At 44.1% G+C, this 23,985-nt stretch overlaps 1 protein-coding gene across 7 annotated transcripts in view; it reads left to right on the top strand.

Moving 5' to 3' along the window:
- Nucleotides 1–23,985, top strand: part of ERI3 (ERI1 exoribonuclease family member 3) — a 137,914-nt gene that overhangs the window by 596 nt on the left and 113,333 nt on the right. For 2 of the 7 annotated variants that reach the window (XM_011945972.1, XM_011945954.1), the window contains exons 2-3: nt 2,179–2,254; nt 15,711–15,988. In XM_011945972.1, the coding sequence (XP_011801362.1) occupies nt 15,734–15,988 (255 nt within the window). In that variant the 5' untranslated portion in view covers nt 2,179–2,254; nt 15,711–15,733. Of the gene's footprint in view, nt 1; nt 203–2,166; nt 2,255–15,710; nt 15,989–23,985 lie in introns of those variants that run through there. The other 5 variants (XM_011945961.1, XM_011945936.1, XM_011945946.1 and 2 more) reach the window with 4 other exon arrangements.

Here is a 23,985-nt window from a genome sequence, read left to right as displayed (position 1 = left end):
GAGGGAGACGTCGGGGCCTGCACCTGGAGGGAGCCTGCCGCGCTGGCCCCGAGGAGGGGGCGTTGCCATGGCGACAGCCTCTCCCGCTGCTGAAGGGGGACGGGGGCGGCCCTGGGAAGGAGGGCTGGTCTCCTGGCCCCCCGCCCCTCCCCTTACTCTCCCCTGGACCTGGATGGGCCCAAGTTGGGGGCAACACCCCGGGGTGGGTGATGCTGAATGCCCCCCTCCAAGATTGGGCCCTGGTTAATGCATGCGGGCCGAGGGTCGCGGTGCGCAGAATTTGTGCAACCTGGGGTGCTGGCCCATGTGCTAACCCTGGATGCTTAATCTACTGAGTAACGTTCTGGCGGAGGGGGAGCGGGGCAGAGCTTTGCAAGACAGGATGGGTGAGTTTATTAAGGGGGTTGACTTACTGGGATTACTAGAAAAGAAAAAGAGGTTTGACCAGAGTGGCTAGAAGTGGAGCAAGGAGATTGTAGTTAGAACATTCCCTTGACCCCCTCCCCAACACATGCACACACACCAGGTTAGCAGTTTACCTCTTTGTAAATCTGAAGCGGTGGTAGTGGTGATGGTGGAAGGAGTGAATAAGGGGCCTAACCTGGCTATCTTTCTGTGTGCCTGTCTTGCAAATGGTCCAGCAACAGGTGTTTTCTCAAAAAAAAAAAAAAAGCATGAACTTGGATTGAGGCTTGACTGTGAGTTCCTGCAAAATTTAACTGCTCCTTGTTGACTTGGAAGATGCTGGATGTGGGGCCCCCAATGGGGGTTTGGATTTTGTGCTTAGAGCTGGATTTTGCAACGAATAGTGCCCATCGTTGCGTCTGCTTGAGGTCTCTGGCCACTTCAGTGGCATTTACTCTTGTCAGACATTTCATCAGTCTCCCAGGGGAAGGGCAGCAAAACATGAATCCTATTGTCTAAAAGACTGTACGCTATTCAAACTATAGTAGGTTGTGAGTGGCTAAATGAGTTTTGATTGTAGAGTTTCTTCCAGAAATTGGCTTCATCAAATTCTGCTTTATTCTGACTTGATCATATTCAGCCTGCCTTGTTTTAGTGGGTTCTTGCTTGGAACTTAAGTTTATTATACCTGGATCTCCTACTATTTAAAAGCCAATTTATAAACAGGGACTTGAAGTGTGACTCCACTAATGTGTGTCTGTGATCCTGGTTAGAAACCCACTTGGCTGCCTTTTCCTCAGAAGGTGGGGGTTGGGGGGAGGGAGCTGCCGGGAAGTGATTGATAAGGTTTCCTTTATGGATTCTGTGGTGCTTCACTGGAGCTCAAAGCACTTTGGCAACTTAAGCACTCCAAATTAAAAGCTCATTAACAATTCCTGTCCAAAGATCCTGTAAATAATCAGCTAGCTAGGTCATAGAGCTTGGCTAAGAGCTCTTCTTCCAACTTGAAATTTCCAAATAAAAGTGCTTTTATTCCCTTTCATTTTGAAAAGTGTTTTCTTTGTGGTGGGGTAAATCCACGAGTGGCCTTTTCCCAGCGGATTTGAGTAGAAGAAAGTCTTAAATGTGTGGAATGGTAGACAGGAATATATTAGTTCCAACCCTAGGTGTTTTTTTATGCAAAAGACATCACTAACAGGGGCATCTCTGCAACTTCTGGTCCTTTGGAGGATATGAGTTAGTTGAAAAGGATGATAGGTATCTATTGATGTTTTGACTTGGGATTTAGTTACCTTGACTTTCTTAGAGCTTGAAGCAGGCTTGGAAGTATCTTGAAAGTGTTTCCTAGTCTATGTGGCCATTTGTAGTATGGCTTATGGATTTGTGGCAACCAGCCCCTCCCCCAATCCTGGCCCAGCCTTAGTTCCTTAGTTCTGAATATTGTCAGCCTTACCAGTGTCTTCCTCCTTGACTAGACTAGGATTCAGAAATTACCCAAAGAGGCACCACTTCATGGCTGTCTTTCTCGGTAAATGTTCAGTGTTTCTAGGAGGTGAGCCTCCATAGAAGGAAAAGTATATGACTAGAGAACATGAAAATCATTACAAATATAGTACTAATAGTTTCTGAAAGCTCTGTGGGGGCACTGTCTTTCCACATAGATGGCAGTTATCCCAAAGTTTGAGTTTAGAGTTTGAGGTGTAGTGTCCTTCATGGGGATTTGATCCTTAGTATTGAAATAGACTTGTTGCAGAGATATGTATTTATCCACAGCATTGGGGCTTTCCAGCTCTCACAGAACCTTCAGCATCCCCAGCTGCCGGTCTTGGCATCTTCGAAGTAAGGAGAGGTGAGAATCCTGTTGCATGGTCAAGTTTGGCTTTATTTCCTTCTGAGTATTTGGGCTTGGAGGGTAGAGGGTGGGGGTTGATGCAGATTGTATTTTTTTCCCCACGTATCCCCAAAGTCTAAACAAATTGTATTTTTTTGTAGCTTCTTCTGATAAGGTAACATATGTTCAAAGTCTGTAGAAACTTACTTAAAGTTTCTAAAGTGGTAAGAGTTGGAGGTGGGAGATCCAGACTCTGAAATTCTGTCACAATTGCTTTATGGGCATCTCATGAGCACCTACTTTAGGTTCAGGATGGTTGAATAGAACCAGAATAGCCCATTATCCTGAGAAATACACATCTTAAGAAAATAGGAAGAAACATCTTTGTTTAGCTTTAAACATTTATTTATTTATTTAAGAGACAGACTCTTGCTAGGTTGCCCATGCTGGGCTTGAACTCCTGGGTTCAAGTGATCCTCCTCCCCACAAGTAGCTGGAGCTGCAGGCATGTACCACTAGGCCTGGCTCTCATTTGGCTTTTGCTAATGTATTTGACCAAGGCCTTTGGGATCTTGGTTTAATTTAGGTTGCATGTCACCTTTTGGTGGATGGTTAGTTCCAACCTGTCTGTTTTACAAGGATCAGAGACCAGCTAAAGAGGCATACTCTGGATGATTGATATCCAGGGACTTGAGCTTGTTTGTTCAATAGCTGAGGGCCAGGCACTGTGCTGGTTCCTGGGATTATAGTGGTGAACAAGAAAGCCACCTTCCCTGACAGCATAGAGCTTACAAATTCATGGGAGAGACTGATAGTAAAAAGGCAGTTATGATATGATCTGAGAGTGCTATAGTAAGGGAAGTGTAGAGGCTTTGGGAATACTCAGAGGGGTCTCTGACCCAGACTTGTAGACTCAGGGAAGGCCTCTCAGAGGAAGTAAACCTCCTCACATAGAATTAAACAAACCCTCAAAGAACACTGAAAATTAAAAAAAAAAAAAAAATTAGATGAAGACGTGAGGGACCAATTGTCAGAGCTTTGTTGAATATGAGAAAGTTCAGTGTGGCTGAAACAGAGTACTTAGTTGGCAGGGGACAGGAGAATATGGGGAGAGATGAAGCAGGAGGTAAGCAGAGGCCAGAGCCTTAGCCTTATAAACTCTTAGGATTAGATCAGGGAGTAGAAAAAAGATTAGATTAGGGTTCTGCAAACTTTTTCTGTAAAGGATAAGATAGTAATTATTTAGGCTTTGGGTCTCTGTCACAACTTCTCAACTCTACTAAACTCTGCAGTTATGCATGAAAGTAGCCACAGACAGTATGAAAAGGAAGAGCATGGATGTATTCCTGTAAAACTTTATTTATAAAATAAATAAAGGTGGCAGCTAGATTTGGCCCATGGAACATAGTTTGCTGACCTCTGGATCAGATTTAAGAACAGTAAGAAGCCACTAAAAGGTTTTAAGCAGTAGACGGATGTTACATTTGTGTTTTAGAAAGTTGGCAGGCCGGCGTGGTGGCTCACGCCTGTGATCCCAGCACTTTGGGAAGCTGAGGTGGGCAGATCATTTGAGGTCAGGAGTTCGAGACCAGCCTGGCCAACATGTTGAAACCCTGTCTCTATTAAAAATACAAAAATTAGCTGGGCGTGGTGGTGCATGTCTATAATCCCAGCTACTTGGGAGGCTGAGGCGGGAGAATTGCTTGAACCCAGAAGGCAGAGGTTGCAGTGAGCTGAGATGGCACCACTGCACTCCAGCCTGGGTGACAGAGCAAGACTGTCTCCAAAAAAAAAAAAAAAAAATTTGCTCTGATTTCATTGTGAAAAATGGAAAAATGGATTGAAGGGGACAGACAATACTGGAGGCAGAGAGACTAGTCAGGAGGCTGTGGAAAATTACGTGGGTAGCATTTTATTTTTCCCTTTTGTGGCATTATTTTGGTCCTTAAAAATTGAGTATATGGCTGGGCACGATGGCTCGTGCCTATAATCTCAGCACTTTGGGAGACTGAGGCTTGAGGCAGGAAATCGGGACCAACCTGGTCAACATACTGAGACCCAACTCTACAAAAAAACCAAAACAACAACAAAAACTGATCTATAAATATGCTTTTCTTATAAATAAAAATGAGTATAACTGAATCTGTGTATATGAGTATAACGGTTCTCTTTACTAACTTCCTACCCATCTACTAGAATGTATAGAATGTCTACCAAAGAATTTGTTAGAGATACTGGCTCCTATTTTACACACTGGAAAAGATGTAGAAAGGGAAAGTTGGTATAAAATGAATTGAAAGAGCTGAGCATGGTGGCTCATGCCCATAATCCCAGCACTTTGGGAGGTCAAGGTAGGTGGATCACTTGAGGCCAGGAGTTTGAGACCAGCCTGGCCAACATGGCAAAACCCCATTTCTACCAAAAATACAAAAATTAAAAAATTAGCCAGGTGTGGTGGCATGTGCCGGTAATCCCAGCTACTTGGGAGGCTGAGGCAGGAGAATCACTTGAACCTGGGAGGTGGAGGTTGCAGTGAGCTCAGATTGCGCCACCATACTCCAGCCTGGGCAACAGAGTGAGACTCTGTCTCAAAAAAAAAAAAAAGAAAGAAAAATGCTTTGGAAACTATATTTTAATGAAGTATGGAATAAGCGGAGCCCTGGAAAGGGTCTTGGTCTTAGGGTTCATAGCTTAATGTCAATTAATTTGAACTTCTTGAACTGTACACAGAGAGTATGACCCATTTTCCTAAGCTTTCCAGGAAATTGTCCTCATTCTATATATATCCTACTTGGTCTCTCCTTTCCTGGCATGTAGAAGACTGATGACCTCTTCCAGACATTTTGGAGATGTCTTCTAGTTCAGGTATATGTCAAGGAAAGGGACCAAATAAAGTATTGTATTTGGTGAGCATCTGATGAATAGGTTAGAGCTGAGAGTCCCTTGTCTGTGCTTTCCCTTACTTCCTACATTCCCTTTGTAGGAGGTCTTCATCCTGCAAGCCCCAGTGTAGGTTTCTGGTAGCAGTGTTTACGTGACCTTGGGCAAGTGACTTACCTCTCTGAGCTTCACTTTGCTATCTGTAAAATGGAGATAATGAAACAATCGAGTTGGCTGAAGGATTTAATAATGTTTGTAAAACTCTTTGCACAGTGTCTTAATAACTTTTATCACTAATAAAATTTTATATAATTAATAAGTTTTTAAAAAGCAGCTAGTATTTGGCTTTTGACTTGACTTTTGACTTCCTATTTTTTGTGTCCTCACAGTTGTCATTGTGAACATACAATAAAAACATAGCCACTCATGGTGGCAGCCAGCAGACAGGAGGAATTTACAACTAAAGCAAGGCACTGCTCTTGATAATGGAAAATTTTCAGACAATGGGTGTTCCATTCAGAATCCCAGAACTGGCCAGGTGCAGTGGCTCACACCTGTAATCCCAACACTTTGGGAGGTCAAGGTGGGTGGATCACCTGAGGTCAGGAGGTCAGGAGTTTGAGACCAGCTTGGCCAACATGGTGAAACCCCATCTCTACAAAAATACAAAAAATTAGCCAGGCATGGTGACACACACCTGTAGACCCAGCTATTCAGGAGACTGAGGCAGGAGAATTGCTTGAACTTGGGAGGTGGAGGTTGCAGTGAGCCAAGATCGAGCCACTGCACTCCAGCCTGGGTGACAGAGTGAGACTCAAGACCAAAAAAAACAACAAAAAGCAATCCCAGAACTTTTTTCAGTGTGGACCTTAGTCCCATCACCATCAATAAAGCAAATCGAGTGAGCAGCTTCCCGATAGAAATTCACCAAAGTGTGACCAGCATTCCTCCCTGTCTGTCTGGGGTCATTTATTAGTGTTGCCACCCTGTGGCCTTACATCTTTGTAAAGTGCCTCTCAAATTTTTTAAAATTACTTTTCACCAGCACTCTGGGAAGTGGGTCAGGTGGTCAGCATTCTTGTCCTTGATACCGTATGAAGAAACTGAGGCCCAGAAAGGTTAAATGAGTTGCCTGAGGTCCTGCTGTGAGGTACTGTCAAAGCTAGGGCAGATTTGCCATCCAGATGAAAGTGTGTTAGTTTATTGCTATGATTTTGCTTTCCTTGAGTGAGAGGTGCATAGTCATTCCAGAACTGCAATCTGATGCATGCCTTGTCCAGATCTACTAGGCTTGATTTGGGTCCCACATTATCCACTTGGTTCTGTTGGGTTTTAATTAGTGATTGCTAGAACCAGAACTGTTGGGAAGCAGATTCCCTTTGGGTCATTGTTTTTAGCCTTTCCTCTTTGGGGGCATTCCTTGAAGAGCCTTGGGTTACTAGGGATTGCTTTGATGTGTTCAAAATTGTGCCTTGTGCCCCACAGCTACAGGTAAAATCAAAAGGCGGATAATTTATGGGAGTGTCAGAGCTGGCCGCTGGCACCTCAGGAGGCCATTAGTATGCCTGTTCAGACCCTCTGTGTCCTTGCAATTGATTCCTCTTTGCATGAGCCTGATTTGGGAAGCTGTAGATCTGTGGGTAGTGATTGGATGTGACAGTCCAAACACCGGTCCCTAAATTAATCCTTTTAATGGTATTCCGGCACCAAGGCAATTCTCTCTCTCTCTCTCTCTCTCTCGCTCGTTCACTCTTTCTCTCACTCTCTCTCTTTCGCTCTTTTTAACTAGGGAGGACAGAATGGGGTGGGCTAGGAGGAAGGATAAAGAAAGGAAGAGAAGAAGCTTTGTTTGGTGCTTAGGCCCTGCTCTGTTCTAATTAGCATGTTCTAATTCCAGAGCAGTTGGCATCATGACTGTGGGCATATTAATTCATTTAGCAAACATTTACTCTTACTTACTTTGTGCCTGGTCCTGTGCTGGGTGCTAGGAATACAGAAATGAATAAAATGTGGTCCTTACGCTTAGGGATCTAGCTCAGTGTTTCTCAGGCTTTAAAAACTGTGTTTAGACATAACACAGTTTAGATTAAAACACACACACACACACAAAACAAAACAATCTCATGCTCTTCTTTAATGCTATTTGAAATTTTAAAATACATTAGTCTGACAAGTCAAAGAGTTATGTCAAATATGCTTTTTTTTTTTTTTTACATGCACATGCACACATACACCTATACTGCTGTCTTCTATCCTTCTCCCTTAACTCCTTGAAAATTACTGGTAATAGAAGAAACATACCTAATATCTTACAACATAGTGAGATAAAAGTTATGAAGTAGGAATAAACTGTGCCACTGGATCATACTTGCGCAATTAGCTTTATGATGGAGTGTCAGAGAAAGCCACCAAAAGCGGGGAGATTTGAGCTGGATTTTGAAGAAGCAGTCATAATTTGTCTGGCAAAAAATGGAAGTGCATTCCAAAATAGGGAGTAGCGTTTGCCAAAGCACAGATTTGTAAAAGGAAACGTTACATTTGGGTACTTGAGTAAGAATTGATTATAACCCTGCCTCCTGCCAGTTTTCCACTCTGTAAGATGGAAAGATTTGTTCCTCTGGAATTTTGTTTGAGAAGAGGCTTCGAGTTCCTTGTGCTGCCGTTTTTTTAATTCTGCTTTTGTGCTCAGGCCTGTAATTTTTCTTTTTAAAATATATATAAAAAAATAAAAACAAGTTAGGATGATTTGGATAGACTTAATTATTGCTTAAGGTTGAGTTACTTTTAGTTAAAGTTACACTTTGCCTCAAAAGAAAAACTACAGTTGATATGCATTGTTGGCCCTCTGTTGGATGGGGGGAATCAGTCATGTGGGGAAATGTGGGCCGTGGTAGAGAACGGGACCCCAAAGAGCTGAGCACTCCGATCCTTTAGTTTCCTCATGTGTAATATGAGAATACTGTTTCATTCTGCTTGATACTTGGGAGGATTAAATGAGATAAAATATGTAAATCATCAATACAATGCCTGGCTTGGAGTAGATTTTCAGAAAAGGGTGTTTCCCTTTTCTCTTTCTCATGTAGTAACAGCTCCCTTTTACTGAGCACTTGCTATTGTGCAAAGCACTTTTTGTACATTGTATGGTTAAACTGAAACCCAAAGACACAGGTATTATTATTATAGCTATTATCACAAATAATTTACAGTAGAGTCAGGATTTGAACCTAGGTTTGTCTATTACCAGTGTTTTAACACTAGATTATGTAACTCCTTGCTTTTACACCAGTTCCCCATCTTGGGACCAGGAGTACAGGAAGTATTTAACAGTTCTGGGTACCTCTCTTCTGGGATCAGATGCTGTCTACAAGTGTGAGAGGTACTTAAAAGGTTGATGCTACTATACCCTGCCCTCCATCCATCTCTAGTCCATTTATGGTGTGTTAGGAAGCAAGGCTTTGCCCCTTCTCATGTGTGATGGGGTTGCAACAGACTTGCAGGACTTTGCAAAAAGATGTCTTCCAGCTTTGGCCGCTGAAAGGAGTTTGCCCAAGCTACTGGGCATGGCTGATGGTTTAGCAAACAGCAGGCAAATCACAAACAATTGCCTCTTTTTATGTGTTTCTTGGAGCCTCTGAAACAGACCAGTTGAAGGGGAGAGCAAGCCTGCTGTGACCTGTGATGTCGCCATCAGAATTTGGTGTTCTTGAAGGCCTTTAGTGATTTTAGCTCTGCTGATAGTTTGGGATTATTAGCAGCTGCTTCTGAGTTGGGGGAGCTCTCCCTAGCCATGCCTTGGAGCAGAAGCAGCTGTAGCTACAGGCCAAGGCAGGGATTGGATGTAGAGAAGAGGAGACTGTTTTGTTGAGGTGAGGACCCAGTTTTAGAGTTCCTGCTTCCTTTCTGCTTTGGGACCATGTGGAGGTTCCAGGGCATGTCAAGCTCCGTTTTGTCTTTAACCTCTAGCCTTCGGCAAACTAGACAGAGTCCTCAGGCTCCTGGCGTCTTCTGTGAGACTGCACAGCTTGGGAAATGACTAGTGAGGCCTTTTCTTTGTGTTGGAGCAGTAGCCTGAGATCCTGGCCTTGGAGTCGAGAGCCTAGGTTCTATTTTTACTATTTCTTGCCATGTGAACCTTGGGCAGTCCTTTTCTCTTTCTAATCTCATTTTTCCTGGCTGGTTGGATTGTGTTGCCTCTTAGGTTTTCTTTCACCTTTGACAGTTTGTTTTTTACACAGAGAGTGCTCTGGCAGTAAGGATATATTCATTGGATGGAAGATTATGACTTTTGAAGGCATGCAGTTTATTTGTATTTTTTCCCAGGCTATTTTTAGCTGCTTGAGACAAAGCCTGTGACTAAGTGAGTTCCAGACAGGTGTTACTGTGTTTTTTATTGTTGTTTCTGTGACTCAGGTGCCTGAGCATTTGTGATACTGCAGGTCAGATTGGGTCGGGGACTTACACCAGGACTGAGAACTGAGGAAGCTATGATTGTTGTATTCCTAGGTGCTTCCAGTCAGCTGGACTCAGAACCTGTTGCTGGTAACTTGGAGTTACTCAAATGTATCCCTGCCTCTTAGTCTGGCTTCTAATGGAATGAATTGAATCCAGGGATGGTATAAACATACACCCTCCCAGAAATCCCAAGTACACGTGGCTGGGGAGGTGGGAGTGGGAGTAGACCACGTGTTTCACAATGGGCTCCTCTTGTTTTCCCATCCTGAGGACTCCCTTGGCCTGTGTGTGTGGATGTTAAAGGTCGACCCCCTCCGCTCACCCCTCCAGTAATGGAGGCTATAAAATGTCTATTTACCCAAGACACCAGAACGACTCCTCTGTGGTTCCTCTAATCTGGTGATTTGGTGCTTCTTTGGTCTCTCAGGTAAATACAGATTGAGTCTTTTTATAAAGGCATATTATTTCCCTCATTAAATGTGTGTTTTGGCACATGTGTTATTTACCTGATAGACAGTAATGGCTGCAGAGGAGCCATTGGTGTCTGTTGTGTAAATACTCTGCACAGAGACCATCCTCCAGGGGCTCTGGCGCAGGCCTGTTTCTCCAAATTGGGCTGGCCCCGTGGCAGTCCCATTTACCCCTCCCCTGTCCCCACTGGGGACCTGGGCCCTTCATATTGAGGAGAGAATCATTCATTTTCCTCCTTGCCATGGGCTACTTAATACCTTTAATTTGCTAGGAAAGGGAAAAGGATGTCTGAGAATAAATGTGTATAAATCTTAGTCTCTGATGAAAGATAGTTTGCAGAAATAGGCAGAATCATAAACTTTCTTTTGAGTCTTGGCCCTCAGTTAGATACTCAGAGTCCCAGTTGATTTTATAAGCTATAGACTTAGAGCCTGCAAATCTGTGACTAAAACATAAAGACATCAATAGGAAAGAGAAATCCCTAAGACACCAGAGGGTGCGAGGGCAGGTGGGATGCTGCTGCAGGGAGCAGGGGTGTTTCCTGAGAAGGCTCTGTGGTAGCAGGAGTGCCAGTGAGGTGGGCATTGAGTGGGTGCTCTTCTAATGGAAAGTCGGCTGGATAGAGATACTATTTGGGCTGAGAGATGCTTTGAGCCTCTCTGCCAGAGAGAACATGCAGCCTACCTTCTGTGGGCATTACAGGGAGATCTCTGCCTTCCAATACTGTCTGATATTTTTAATTTTAAAATTTTAACTACATTGCACATGGATTAAAAAAAACAATTTAATTAATTTATTTATTGAGACAGAGTCTCTGTCACCCAGGCTGGAGTGTAGTGACGTGATCTCAGCTTACCGCAAACTCTGCCTCCTGAGTTCAAGCGATTCTCCTGCCTCAGCCTCCTGAGTAGCTGGGTTACAGGTGTGTGCTACCATGCCTGGCTAATTTTTGTAATTTTAGGAGAGATGGGGTTTTGCCATGTTGCCCAGGCTGGTCTTGAACTCCTGACCTCAAGCGATCTGCCTGTGTTGGCCTCCCAGACTGCTGGGATTACAGGTATGAGCCACCCCACCCCACCCAGCTGATTTTAAAAAGCAATTTTGAAAAACGGTTTGAAACAGCCCAAATTTACATAAAGTTGTAAGTACAGTAGAAGGAATTTTTTCCCTGAACCATTTGAGGGTTAAATTGCCGACCTAATACCCCATCATCCTGAATACTTGGTGTGCATTTCCTATAAACAAGGACATTTTCCTACCTAGTCACAATACAACCATCAAAATCAGGAAAGTAACATTGATACAAAACCTCTATATAATCCTTGGACCCCATTAAAAGTTTTGCCAGTTGTCCTAGGAATGTTCTTTGCAGCAAAATGATCCAGTTCAGAATTGTGGGTTGCATTTGGTTATCAAGTCTCTTTAGTCTCCTTTAGACTTTCCTCAGTAAACGTTCCTTGGCATTCATGACCTTGATACTTTTGAAGATTACCGGTTGGTTATTGTTTAGATTGTCTCTCAATTAGGGTTTGTATGACATTTTCTCATGATTAGATTTAGGTTGTGTATCTTCAGGAATGTGTCAGAAATGATGCTTTGTTGTTTTCGTTACATGATTTTGATTTATCCCATTATTGATAATGTTCGCTTTGATCACTTGATTAAGGTGATGTCTGCCAGGCTTCTCCATCATAAAATTACTCCTCGTTGTAATGAATAAATATTTCGTGGGGAGATACTTTGAAACTATGTAAATATCTCACATCAAAGTTTAATTTTATTGATTTATATCTTTATGGACTCATGGTTTTCTATTCAGTGCATTATAATCCATTACTATCATTGTTTCTTGGCCAGTGGGTGGCTTCTGTATGCTTTTGGTATGTTCCCATCATTCTTTGGGTGTTTCCTTGCTTTGTGGTACAAGATGTTATGGGCTTATCTTGTATTTCTCTTGCTGCGTCCCTGGAATCAGCCATTTCTCCAAGGACCTCTGTTTCTTTTAGTGGAGAATGGTATTTAGAAGGCAACTGGGACTGGGTACTGTGGCTCATGCCTGTAATCCCAGCACTTTGGGATGCCAAGGTGGGAAGAACACTTGAGCCCAGGAGTTTGAGACCAGCCTGGGCAACATAGTGAGACTCTCATCTCTACAAAAAAATGAAAGTGAGACTCTCATCTCTACAAAAAAATGAAAGTATTAGCTGGATGTGGTGGCATGTGCCTGTGGTCCAAGCTACTTGGGAGGCTGAGGTGGGAAGATTGCCTGAGCCTGGGAGTTCGAGGCTGCAATGAGCTGTGATTGTGCAACTGCACTGCAGCCTGGACAACAGAGCAAGACCCTGTCTTAAAAAAAAACTAGAAGGCAATGGAGTGCTAGGTGTGCTCATTGCCATTGTTACTGCTCCCTGGCTCTTCCTTAAACAGAAATATATATGCATATGTATGTGTATTTGTGTGTGTGTGTGTATCCATCTGTCTATCTGATATACATCTAATCAAAAACCATGAGTTCACATTCTTCCTGCCAATTCCAATCCAACACCACAGATTTTCTCCGTTTCCATATTTTAATTCCTTTCTGTAACAGTGAGAAACTTGGGTCCCATTATCCTTAATATATGCACTTTGATCATTTCCTCTGTAGGTAGCTAATCTCCTGTTACTGCCACTGCCCTTTACCCCTCATGAGTGCCTCTTTTACCCTGCCTGTGTCACCCCACATCAGACTGCCAGCCGACATGGATGCTCTCCACACCCCCTTGGTTCTGACATGCTGCACCACACCTTCCCACCTCTGCAAGGATGTCTTCCTCACCCTGCCTGGGCTCTGACAGTGTCCCCCAGACCTCTCTGGCTCACCCTGCTGCACCTGTTACAGATATCTGCCCTCTTCTGCTGCACCTAATGGCTTTAGGATTGAGTTTTTCAGGAAGGGAAGAGGAAGAGCTACCCTCTGTTTCTTGACTTGAACTGAACTTGGTTGTTAGAAGTAAGGGAAGTGTGGAATCCAGTAACTGCTGATATGTGGAGGCCTGACCTCCTAGTGTCTACTCTCAAGACTTCCTACAAGAGAAGCTTTTTTGTTTTGTTTTGTTTTTGAGTTGTGGTCTTGCTCTGTCACTCAGACTGGAGTGCAGTGGCGCTATCAAAGCTCACTGCAGCCTCAACCTCCTGGGCTCAAGCGATCGTCCTACTTCAGCCTACCAAGTAGCTGGGACTACAGGCATTCACCACCCCACCTGGCTAATTTTTAATTTCTTTTTTGTAGAGATGGGGTCTCACTATGTTTCCCAGGCTGATTTCAAACTCCTGGGCTCAAGCGATACTTCTGCCTCAGCCTCCCACAGTGCTGGGATTACAGGTGTCAGTCATTGTGCTTGGCCAAAAGAAGCTTTTTGATATAGATGAAATCAGGTGAAAAAGCAAGGCCTGCAGACAGGAGAACGACTGGCCATCAGAATAGGGTATGTATAGTATGCTCTGTCAGAGGTCTAGAGCATTTTAGGGTTGCAGAAGACATCGATACTACTCTCTGAGGCTGCCTTATGAATTAATTGGATTTGTAGGCCCAGAATCTGGGGGATCCAGGCTTGGCCAGGTAGGTATAGCCCAATAGGATAGTAGTAATAACATTAGGCTAATATATATTAAGCCCTTATATGCCAGACACTGCTCTTAGTGCTTTGCATGTGTTGTCTCATGGTATTCTCACTTAAGGAGTAGGTGCTATAGTTATTGTCATTTTACAGATGAGGAATTGAAGAACACAGCATGCCCAACGTGCCATGGGTAGTAAGTGGTAAAGCCAGGATTCAAGCTTGGAAGCCCTCCTTGCTCATCATGCTTAATTGCTTATAGTGTTTGGTAGACAGGATCTGACTGACTGTACATACAGTGCATATTCTATGCACATTGTAGAACATTAAGATTTTCGGAAATCTTTACACTTTTTTATGGGGTTAGAGAAGAGTCTTAAGTCCTTGAGGCACTTTGAATCCAAACTAGAATGGGTAATTTGAGCAGACTGGTGTCTCCTATCTCATCAAGGCTTCCAGTACTGTTCAGGAATAGGTGATGAGAAGATTCTGGCTTTCAAAGGGATATTGGCCCTCTTGCCTTTCCAGGAGACTCCATAGTGAAACTGAAGCTGGCGTTTGTCTACTGGGGCTAAGTTTTGGCTGTATTTTTGGTGAGGCTATAAAGCAGTGGTGAAAACAAGTGCTGTGCTTGTGCAGGATCCACGAAGAACTTAAAATATTTTTTGGTCTTAGCACCACTGAATCCCCCTGAAATCTCATTATAGGGATAGGGAAATCGAGGAGCTACAGTAGCATATGTCCTAGTAAATATATAGGCAAGTTACTGTAGCTCATTCAGTGAGTCAGGAGAGAGATGGGAAGACAGCCATACTTGGCATTATCTGCTTCTGTTCAGGTAGTGACCTATTTGCTTTTGAGTATACGCTGTACTTCACAAGGTGCTATCCCCTCTGCCCTGTGTGAAGGGAGCCAGGTGCCCACTTGCAGCCATCAGAGGCAAGCCTTTGGCTGTGTTGGAATGGGGCTTCAGAAAGCACAAACTATGGCCATTACTGTATTGTACAGTGAGATTTCTTATTTGAGGATTAAAGTTGAGAGAAATTTGAATGTTGGGTATTAAAGGGAGAAAGACAACATTTCTGCTTTGTTCCTTCTTTCTTTTTAAGGAAGTTTGAGTTATTCGTGAGTAAAACTTAGGCTTTGATTTTTATATTTGGTTAGGCCTCTGAGGAGCAGGCATTCTGCAAATTTAAGGGGAAAACTTAAAGGAAAAGTGATTCCTTTTTTTTTTTTTTTTTGCACATGTAACTCAGAAAACTTTACTAGACTTTTAGCCATGCTCCTATTACTACTGCCACATCTGGGTTTTCTTTTTCTTCCCTATTTAAAAAGTCCCGCAGTCATTCAGGGCCTCTAGTAGAGACTGAGTGTAAGGCCGCAAATGAGAAGGCCTAAGGCTGTTGCCAGCTGTGCTCTCCAGGCACTGTTCATTCCCCCAGGGTGCCACTTACTAGTGTGGGGGCTGGGGATCACCAAAATGTTGGGAGCAAACTCCCCTGTGATTCACTTTGTTTGCCTTCACCTTGGGAGAGGGGAGGAGGGTATGTGGAGACATCAAGATACAGACTGGAAAGCCAGGGGCACATGGCTCCTAGTGGAGCTGAGTAAAAGAGCCTTGGACATTTTCTGCTGCTTGTCTGAGTCTACTTAGCTTCCAGGACTGATTGTACAACAAGGTCACCTCATGTTACTTTGGGCCCATAGCTTTAATGTTAACTGTTGCCACCTGAGAATGACTGCACAATTTTTCTCTTTTCTCTCTTTTGAACTTTAGAGCTCCATTTAAAGATGAAGGCCAGTGTTGCATGTTGTTTTGAGAATGATCTGGGAGACTCAGAGCTGTAATAATGCTGCAGGTGCTGCTATTAGGGTCTTGAACTTTAGTAACGAATACTATGATTTAGAAAAGGGGCCCAGAAACACTAGGGAGTGGCTCATGTTGCGTGGATATTCCTGAAGACTAGATGGAACAGGGCCACAGTGGGAGGGAGTAACCCAGGCTCTCTGTTCTTTTTTTTTTCCTTTTTTTCTTTTTTCTTTCTTTTTTTTTTAAACTTTCCTCCCCTAAGTTTTAGATGCTTCTGGATGTTCAATGCTAGCACCTTTACAGACTGGAGCAGCTCGATTTTCTTCGTATTTACTTTCAAGAGCAAGAAAAGTGCTGGGCTCCCACTTATTTTCTCCCTGTGGTGTTCCGGAGTTCTGCTCCATATCCACCAGAAAGCTGGCGGCCCACGGCTTTGGCGCATCCATGGCGGCAATGGTGTCCTTCCCTCCCCAGAGGTATCACTACTTTTTAGTGCTGGACTTTGAGGCCACGTGCGACAAGCCACAGATTCATCCTCAGGTAACTGTTCCATCATTGCTTTAGAAAAGGTGGGGTGGGCAAGGAGGGAGGGAGGATAGTTTTGCTTCCTGGGACCGAAAGGAGCTTTCTCATGCCTTCCTGTCTTTTAGCTACTCATTTAGAGTTCCTGTCTAGGAAGCAGGACTTGTTTCAGGTATGCTAGTGTAAGGTAGACCTGAGAAGTCTCTGGAGAGAACTGGGTACATTGTTTCTCTCTGGTCTCAGCTTTTGGGAATCAACATACTTCCTTCTCTCCCGTCCTTCCTTTCTCTGTTCTCTTCTTTCCTCCATTCTCCTGCTACTGCCACTTGTTCCTTTAAGGAGTACTATAGTAACTAGCCTCCAAGATGACCTCAGTGATCCTTAGACTCCTGCTCTTCACACCCTTGGTAGTTTCCCTCCTGCACTGAATCAAAGATATTCCTGTAGAGCTAATAGAATACAGTGGAAGAGATAATGTATGCCTTCTGAGGGTAAGTTATAAAAAGTATTGCAGTCCACTTTGCTCTTTTGGACCACTTGCTCTGGGGGAAGCCAGCTGTCATGCTGCCAGGACACTCAAGCAGCCCTGTGGAGAGGCACATGTATGTAGAAACTGAGGCTCTTAGCCAAAATCCAGTGCCCAACTTGCCAGTCATGAGAATGAGCTCTCTTAGAAGTGAATCTACCAGCCCTGGTCAGGCCTTCAGATGACTGCAGCCCCAGTGGACATGTGACCTCAACCTTAGGAGAGACTTTGAGCCAGACCAGCCAGCTGAGCTATTGTCAAATTCCTGACTCACAGGAACTGTGAGGGATAACAAATGATTATTGACGTTTTAAGCCCAAGTTTTGGGATGATTTGTTATGCAGCATTAGATAACCTGAGCAAGTACCATTGTTGGTCTGTTGGAAAGGACAATTTCTTTGCTTGCTTTTTTTCATTAGCCACCAGCTGTGTTCAAAGACCTTTTAGCTTTTAAGTTAATGCTACTAGGAGGCTTGGCTTAGCTGCAGGTGATATTGAAGTATGTGGTGTTTGCTTTGAGGGAATGTTTGGGGGCTCATGTAGCAGTTCACTGTAGTGTTGGTGCATTGAATATGCCTGGCTCTAGGACTGTAACTCTTCTCTACAGGGTTAGGTTATAGACTGTGATTTGGGGATGCATAGACATGTTGCTCTGGGAACAGCTTTCGGTCGTAAGGAGGAGGGAGAGAAGGGGACTTCAGCATTGGGCACTTGGAAGGTAGGGAGGAGTGTGGTCCATTCAAAGATAAACTGGGTTCATTTGTCATGGTTGGTTTTTTCAGGAAGGGATAGAATGGTAGATTATTTTACATAAAGCAGATACAACAGCCTCTTTAGTTTTCCCTTTCTCCTCTCCTCTTTTCTGTACTCCCTTAATGCATTGGTCTGCCTTTGGGGCATTGGAATGAGGTCTACTGAGGGCTGGGAACACAGGAGTTGGATAAGGAGAATATCCTAAAGGAAGGTCCTTTGGGTGAAAGGGAGTGCAGCTTGGGAGCTACTCAAGCCACACTTACTTTCTCTGCCTCTTGCTCCTGCCTGTACTGTAGAGTCTTCTTCCTTGCCTCCCCAAGCTACTGGAGTTTCTCTGGTGTGGTGGAGGGGCAGCTGAGTGGTACGTTGGGAATTTTGGTTTTGTAGATTCTTCCACATTGGGAATCGGAGATCCAAATCTTAATATGTCATATTATTTCTTCTACTTCAGTCACTGGGTAAGCCCTAGTGGGACATGAGACTAAAATCTAACACATCTCTGTCACATAGGATTTATCCTTCTTCTGATCCCTTATAATCGCTTGGCACCTCTGTTATGGCATTTACTGCTTTCTGGCATATGCTTATATATGTGTATTTTCTTACCTTATCGGTTAGATTATAAGCTCAGATAATTATGTAGCTCTGTTTTCTTGTCCTGCAGAGGGTCCTGCCAATATTCCTGAAGGTGAAGCCTGAATCATGTCTCAGTTTGGTCTGTCAATGTCACCTTTCATCTCTCTTTCAAGGGCTTTATTTTTACTTATTTATTTATTTATCACAATGCTGAAGACATCATGCAGTACAGATTTAAACAGCTTGTATCACCAACTTCCTTCCCAGACTTAGGCACCAAGACCTTCCAGACCCAGGCTGAGTTAGGGCTTCACATTGTTTACCAGGATCTGGGCCTGATTAAAGATTATCTCCAGAATCAATGAACCCTGATGATGTGATTCCAAGGGCACTTAAGGAATTGGCTGCCCTGGTTCATTATTAGCAAAGCATTAGCTGTTGCTTTAGAGAACTCGGGAAGAAGCATTTGCTGTCTTGCTTATCTTTAAAAGGAGAATACGAATGATCTTGGAAATTATAGACCCGTTAGTTTACTGTGATTCCAGAGAAGATACTTGACCTGATCGTCAGATAATCAATCAGCAAACAGCTAGAAGAGCGTGGGGCACTGAGTAATAACTTACATGGGTTTGCGAAGAAGAGCAAATCCTGTCAGATCAATCTAACTTCTTGCTGTGACATAGTGATGGATTTGAGTGGATCTAGGGCAAGTGATAAATGTAATGCATCTTGACTTCATTAAACCTCTACAATGCTGTGATCAACAGTTGGGAAGGTGAGTTTAGGGCCAGACATCTGTGTTGGACTACCCATCAGACCACCTTCAGGAAAGACCACCTTCAGAAAAGGGACGGCAGGTTGAAACTTGTTAGTAGCAATTTAAAATCTCCCTTTTTTATGGGAGAGCTTTTTTAAGGTTTGCAGGTAGCAGGATCCTGATGGGATTCAGAGAAAGCCAAGAAGATGGATTGGAGAAGTTGTCAGTCCTAGATAGAATAGCATCCTTCCATTGAGGTCAACATAGGTCAGGTTCTTATTAGAGTCTCTGTGCTGTTTAGGTCTTCTGGTCAACAAGGGAAGTGGAGAAATTGGAAAAGCTCAGGAATTAGACCAAAAATCATTAGAGGCACAAAAATAGAACTTAGAAAATAAATTGAATATAGTTTTGGTGACTGATTTCTTGTCCAGACTGAATAAATTCATCATTTGAGGAGTAGTTATTCTAAGGAGTATGATAACAACTTGCTCTTGATTTTAATAGGGACAAAAAAGAAAGAAGTTTAAATGGAAGCAGGAAAGGTTGAGATTTGGGATGAGAACGAACTGCCAGAAGAGACAGCAAAAGGACCAGAATAAGGTGTACACCTTAGATCAGCCTTCCTTAGTGCTCTCTCAAAATGGCTAATGGCTGTCCATTTGACAGAGATTCTTTGATTCTTTTTTTTTTTTTGAGATGGAGTTTCGCTCTTGTTGTCCAGGCTAGAGTGCAGTGGCGCCATCTCGGCTCACCGCAGCCTCTGCCTCAAGCGATTCTCCTGCCTCAGCTTCCCGAGTAGCCGGGATTATAGGCATACGCCACCATGCCCGGCTAATTTTGTATTTTTAGTGGAGACAGGGTTTCTCCATGTTGGTCAGGCTGGTCTCGAACTCCCCACCTCAGGTGATCCACCCACCTCGGCCTCCCAAAGTGCTGGGATTACAGGCGTGAGCCACCGCCCCCGGCCTGATTCTGTATGAGTAAGGTCTGCGTGCCTCCTGGGAGTAGGGCTGGGCTCATGAATGAGAACCATCCAGGCTCTTCTCCTGACCAGCTCCCTTTTCTATTTTTTTTTTTTTGAGACAGAGTCTTGCTCCCTTGCCCAGGCTGGAGTGCAGTGGTGTGATCACAGCTCAGTGCAGCCTCAACCTTCAGCCTCAACCTCCTGGGCTCAAGCAATCTTCCCAGATATCTTAGCCTACCAAGTAGTTGGGACTCTGGGTATGTCCCATCATGCCTGGCTAATTTTCTGTTTTTTTTTTTTTTAATAATGATGGGGTCTCACTGTGTTGCCCAGGCTGGTTTCAAACTCTTGGATTCGAGTGATACTTCCACCTCAGCCTTCTAAAGTGCTGTGATTATAGGTGTGAGCCACCACAGCCGGTAGGAACTTTCAGTACTCAAGACTCTGCATGGTACACTTCTGTTTTTATGAGAATGTGTCACACCCCTTGAGTATATAGGAGGCAGAAACAGTTTTAGGCCATGGCCTATTTGGAGGCTTAATGTGGGGCTCTTTTACCTATCTTTGATTTCCAGAAGTCCCTGAGTTAGCTGAGTCATATCCTAAAGGAATGCCATGGTGAAAAACTAACAGGTGTAAGCCCTGTTGTAGTTGGGTGAGTAACAATATGGGTTATAAACATGGTAAAACATGGTATTTTCCATTTGTCATCAGTTTTGCTGTTTACTTTTGTACTTTTTTCAGCTAGGTGAAACTGGAGTGTTTGGCTTGCCAGTCATAGGCTTTGGCGTTTTGGTTTTTGCACTCATTTTATTTGTGTTACATGTTTTGATTCAGATTAACATGATAGATATTGGTTGAATAGGAGACTGTTTTTCATTTGAAAACATTTTTTTCACTTAAATGTTAATTTAGATGGTTTAAAATGTTTTAGAGGGTCTACATTTCAGGAATGCGGCTCCTTTCTTGTTTTAGGAATTGTTTCCTGACATAGAGGCAGATTTGTTTCTGGTTTAGGAGAATTGTGCCTCCTTTGTCCTCGCTAGCAGGAGTTCGTGTTGCTCATTTTGGTGTGGATGTGCACCGAATGATGGTTGTCGTGACCCTGAGGCCCAGAGAGCAGCCTGAAAGCTTTGGTGGGATCTTTAATTGTGTATCTTTAACCTTGGGGCAAGTTCGCTCACCACCTCAGTGTTCAGAAGAGACCAAAGCAAATGTAAGTGAGGAAAATGAGGTATAGGCCACAGCACGTTGGGAGGAGGAGGTAACCTTAGCTGTCTGGATGACCAGGGAGGGAGGGTGCAGCCCAGCTCTCCCCATCCGAGAAGCTGCCATCCTGGCGGCCACCTGCTTTCCTCCCCAAGTGCTCTGGCCATCCGTCAGGCTCCTGGGTAGTCTTTTTGTCCCTGCTCTGCAGCAGCCCCACTGACTGTTTGCCTTCTCATCTGTATTCAAGTGCCCATACCTTTGGAGAAAAATGACCTTTGGGGTTGAGGTTTCTAATGTTTGGTCTTTGTCCACAGGGGCATTTTTTTCCCTTTTACGGAAACCTTGAAGAGAGTCCATCTGCATTTTGAGTTAGAACTATGAGTAAAGGAGTTTCTCGTTTCCAGAAAATTGTCCAGATGCTGTTATTTTTGAAGGGTAGGTGGGGAGGGTTGATGGTGACAGAGAGGGCTGATATACAAGAGATGCGGAGGGTTTCAGTGTGACCTAGAGTTGCCACATTGTTACTAGTCTTTTGTGAAAGAGACATTTTGGAAAACTTTACAGGAAATTGGTTAAGATCCCTACAAAGCGAACTATATTGATTTCTTTCTCCTTCGTTCGAGGCTGAAAGGCAGAAATCCTCTTAACCCCACGTACTGCCTCCCCGCCCTGCCCCACACATTGCTCTTTGCTCCATGCTTAGCTTCTTTCCTTCTCTCTGTTCTTGGTTCCCGCCGTGACTAAGTGAACAGAAAAGCAATTCCCTGGAGAAAGAACCCACCCTTCCCTTCCCATTTGCTTGTCCTGGTTGTAACTCCTCCAGTGGGGAGGGATGGGGCCCAGGTCTTTTTCCTGGAGAGCCTAATCCGTGGATTGTGGTCCCTCTGTCTGTGGCCCCAGTCAGCATGCACTTTTTTCTGTACAGACAGGCGAAGGCACTGACGCTATTCTTCTAAACTGGGAAATGAAATGCAAAACCGACGTTAATGTAACATTATGGTTGAGATTAAATGCACCAAAATCAGGAAATTCAAAGTTATGCTTCCCACAGCAACTATAACTCAACCTCATCTGGCGTGTGTAGTATTTTGTGTTAGTATGGATGGTGTTATATGTTAAGACATTAAAGTTAACACCATAAGCAGAGCACAAAATGCTTGAGGGGGCTGAGTTATGACGACTGTGTGAGCCTTAAGTGTTCTTGCACAGGCTCCCGACTCCTGGAATAATTTTTCCCCTGCCCATCAGTGCAATTATTGCCTTTCTTTTTAGTTATATCTCTACTTTAACACATCTCGTCTTTCAGGGTCACTATAAATGAATTCCTCTATTGATGGCCAGTGATGGTGGGAATGGGACAGCCCACTTGGCCCCTTTGTCTTTTTTGTCGCTGCCTCCATAAATGTGGTACTTGCCCCTCCTCCTTCCAAAGCTGTATTCCTCCACAGGCTGCTGTTTCCTGGTGGTCCCTCATAAGGATGGGCCTCTCCCTGGCTCCCACTGTGGCTCCTCACTAGTACTCCCGGAATGGGAACAAGCGTTTGCTGTGTCCGAGTCTTGGCCGTGTTGCGACTTCACGAAGGGCCTGTCTGTATTTGGAGCAGACATAGCAATGTAGAAGTAAAATATACATCTCAGGGAATGGAGCACTGATGCATGGTGGCGCTGCCTTGTGTGTTTGGCATAGCAGAGGCAGGATCGAAGCGGTTTATTTGCTCTATTCAGACTGCTTCTCCACCTTCCCCAGGGCTTATACCTTTAAGCTGCCATGGTGTGTAGTAGGCTGTGGGGTTGCCTGGGGGTGGGGCCAGGAGCTTTCCTTGGGGAACACTGAGTCACTGGTAACAAAATCACCACATAATTTAGTGCAAATCAGGAAGCATCCCCCCAGCCTCTTATTATCCTGGTGGCCTCCCCAGGGCTGAGACAGCTGTTGGAATGCAGATTTTTTAGACACTGGGCTAAGGTTGGTGGTGGGGAAGAGCTCTAAAGAATAGGGCCATTGATACATGGTGAATGAAATCAGGGACTGTAAAATAACAGTGACACTGAGCTGCCTTTTAAAGTTTTTGTTGGACATGACAAAACCAGCTAAGTCAGCAAAGGAATGGGGAAGACCTCATTATAACCACCTTAGAGGCAATGAAAAGGCTTCCTTTTACTCTTTGGATAGTAACTTCAAGCTCTGTGTTAGATGCTGGGGGTATAAAGACAAGTAAGGAATGGTCCCTCCCCTCAAGGAGCTCATAGTCAAGGAGGGCAGACATTTGTGTGACAACCATTAGGCCGTATGAGAACCACCATGACATGGGTAAGTGCTGGGTACAGTGGGGCACAAAGGATGGGAATGATCAGCCCTGCTCACAGTGTTCGGGAGGGCTGCAGAGTTTTCATGTTATAAGAAATTCAGGAGACCAGAGAGGGCCAAGTGGGCCTGAGGCCATTCAGAACTATTATAGCAGGAAGAGAAGAAGGAGTTCACATAGTAAGCCAGAATGCAATGGCCTAAGTCTGGAAAAACTGACCTTGATTGCAGGCTTGTTTGTGGAAACTTTGCAAATGAGGTAGAAGGAGAATAAAGACTTGGAACCTGGCAAGTATTTCACTGTTCAGTTAGTTGGATTATATATGTCAGTTTTATGCTGTTTCTCACATTTGAGCTAGAAGGTCTTATTGGGATGCTATAAGTGAAAGTACAAAAACTAGAAGGGGCTTAAGCGCATTTTACCCAATAAAATGTGGGTAAAAGGCTGTGGGTGAAAGTGGATATGGTGTGAGCTAAGGCTCTGAGGTATTTTCAGGGAGACTAAGGCTCTGAGGCATTGTCAGGAGGCTGATACCTCAGCATAGCATTTGGGTGGGCTGCTAGGTCTCCAGAAAGAGTCAGAGGCTGGGGAATAACATGACATGACGCCTCCCCTTCACCTTCCCCCTGCTTAAAAAAAAAAAAAAAATACTGGGAATTTGGATCTGGATCTGCTAGGACCCACCTTCAATAGACCAGGGAAGTTTAGACCCTTCAAAAAGGTAAACATCTGACTGACTAACATTGAGATTAGTGTGGAAGGAATGACTGATGAAGAGGCAGGAAGGTCTGGGTAACGTGGAGATTAGTGGGAGCAGAAGGGACTGGAGGGCATGGGGATGGAGGCTGAGCTTCCTCTGAGCATTGGCAACAGGTACAGCCATAGAAAGCAAGCCAGCAGGTCGGAAAGTGGGGGCAGTGGGGG

This window comes from Colobus angolensis, unplaced genomic scaffold, assembly GCF_000951035.1.
Source record: "Colobus angolensis palliatus isolate OR3802 unplaced genomic scaffold, Cang.pa_1.0 Scaffold106, whole genome shotgun sequence".
NCBI classification, from domain to species: Eukaryota; Metazoa; Chordata; class Mammalia; order Primates; family Cercopithecidae; genus Colobus; species Colobus angolensis.
The sequence above is the reverse complement of the archived record's forward strand: the minus strand, read 5'-3'. Positions and strand labels throughout refer to the sequence as shown.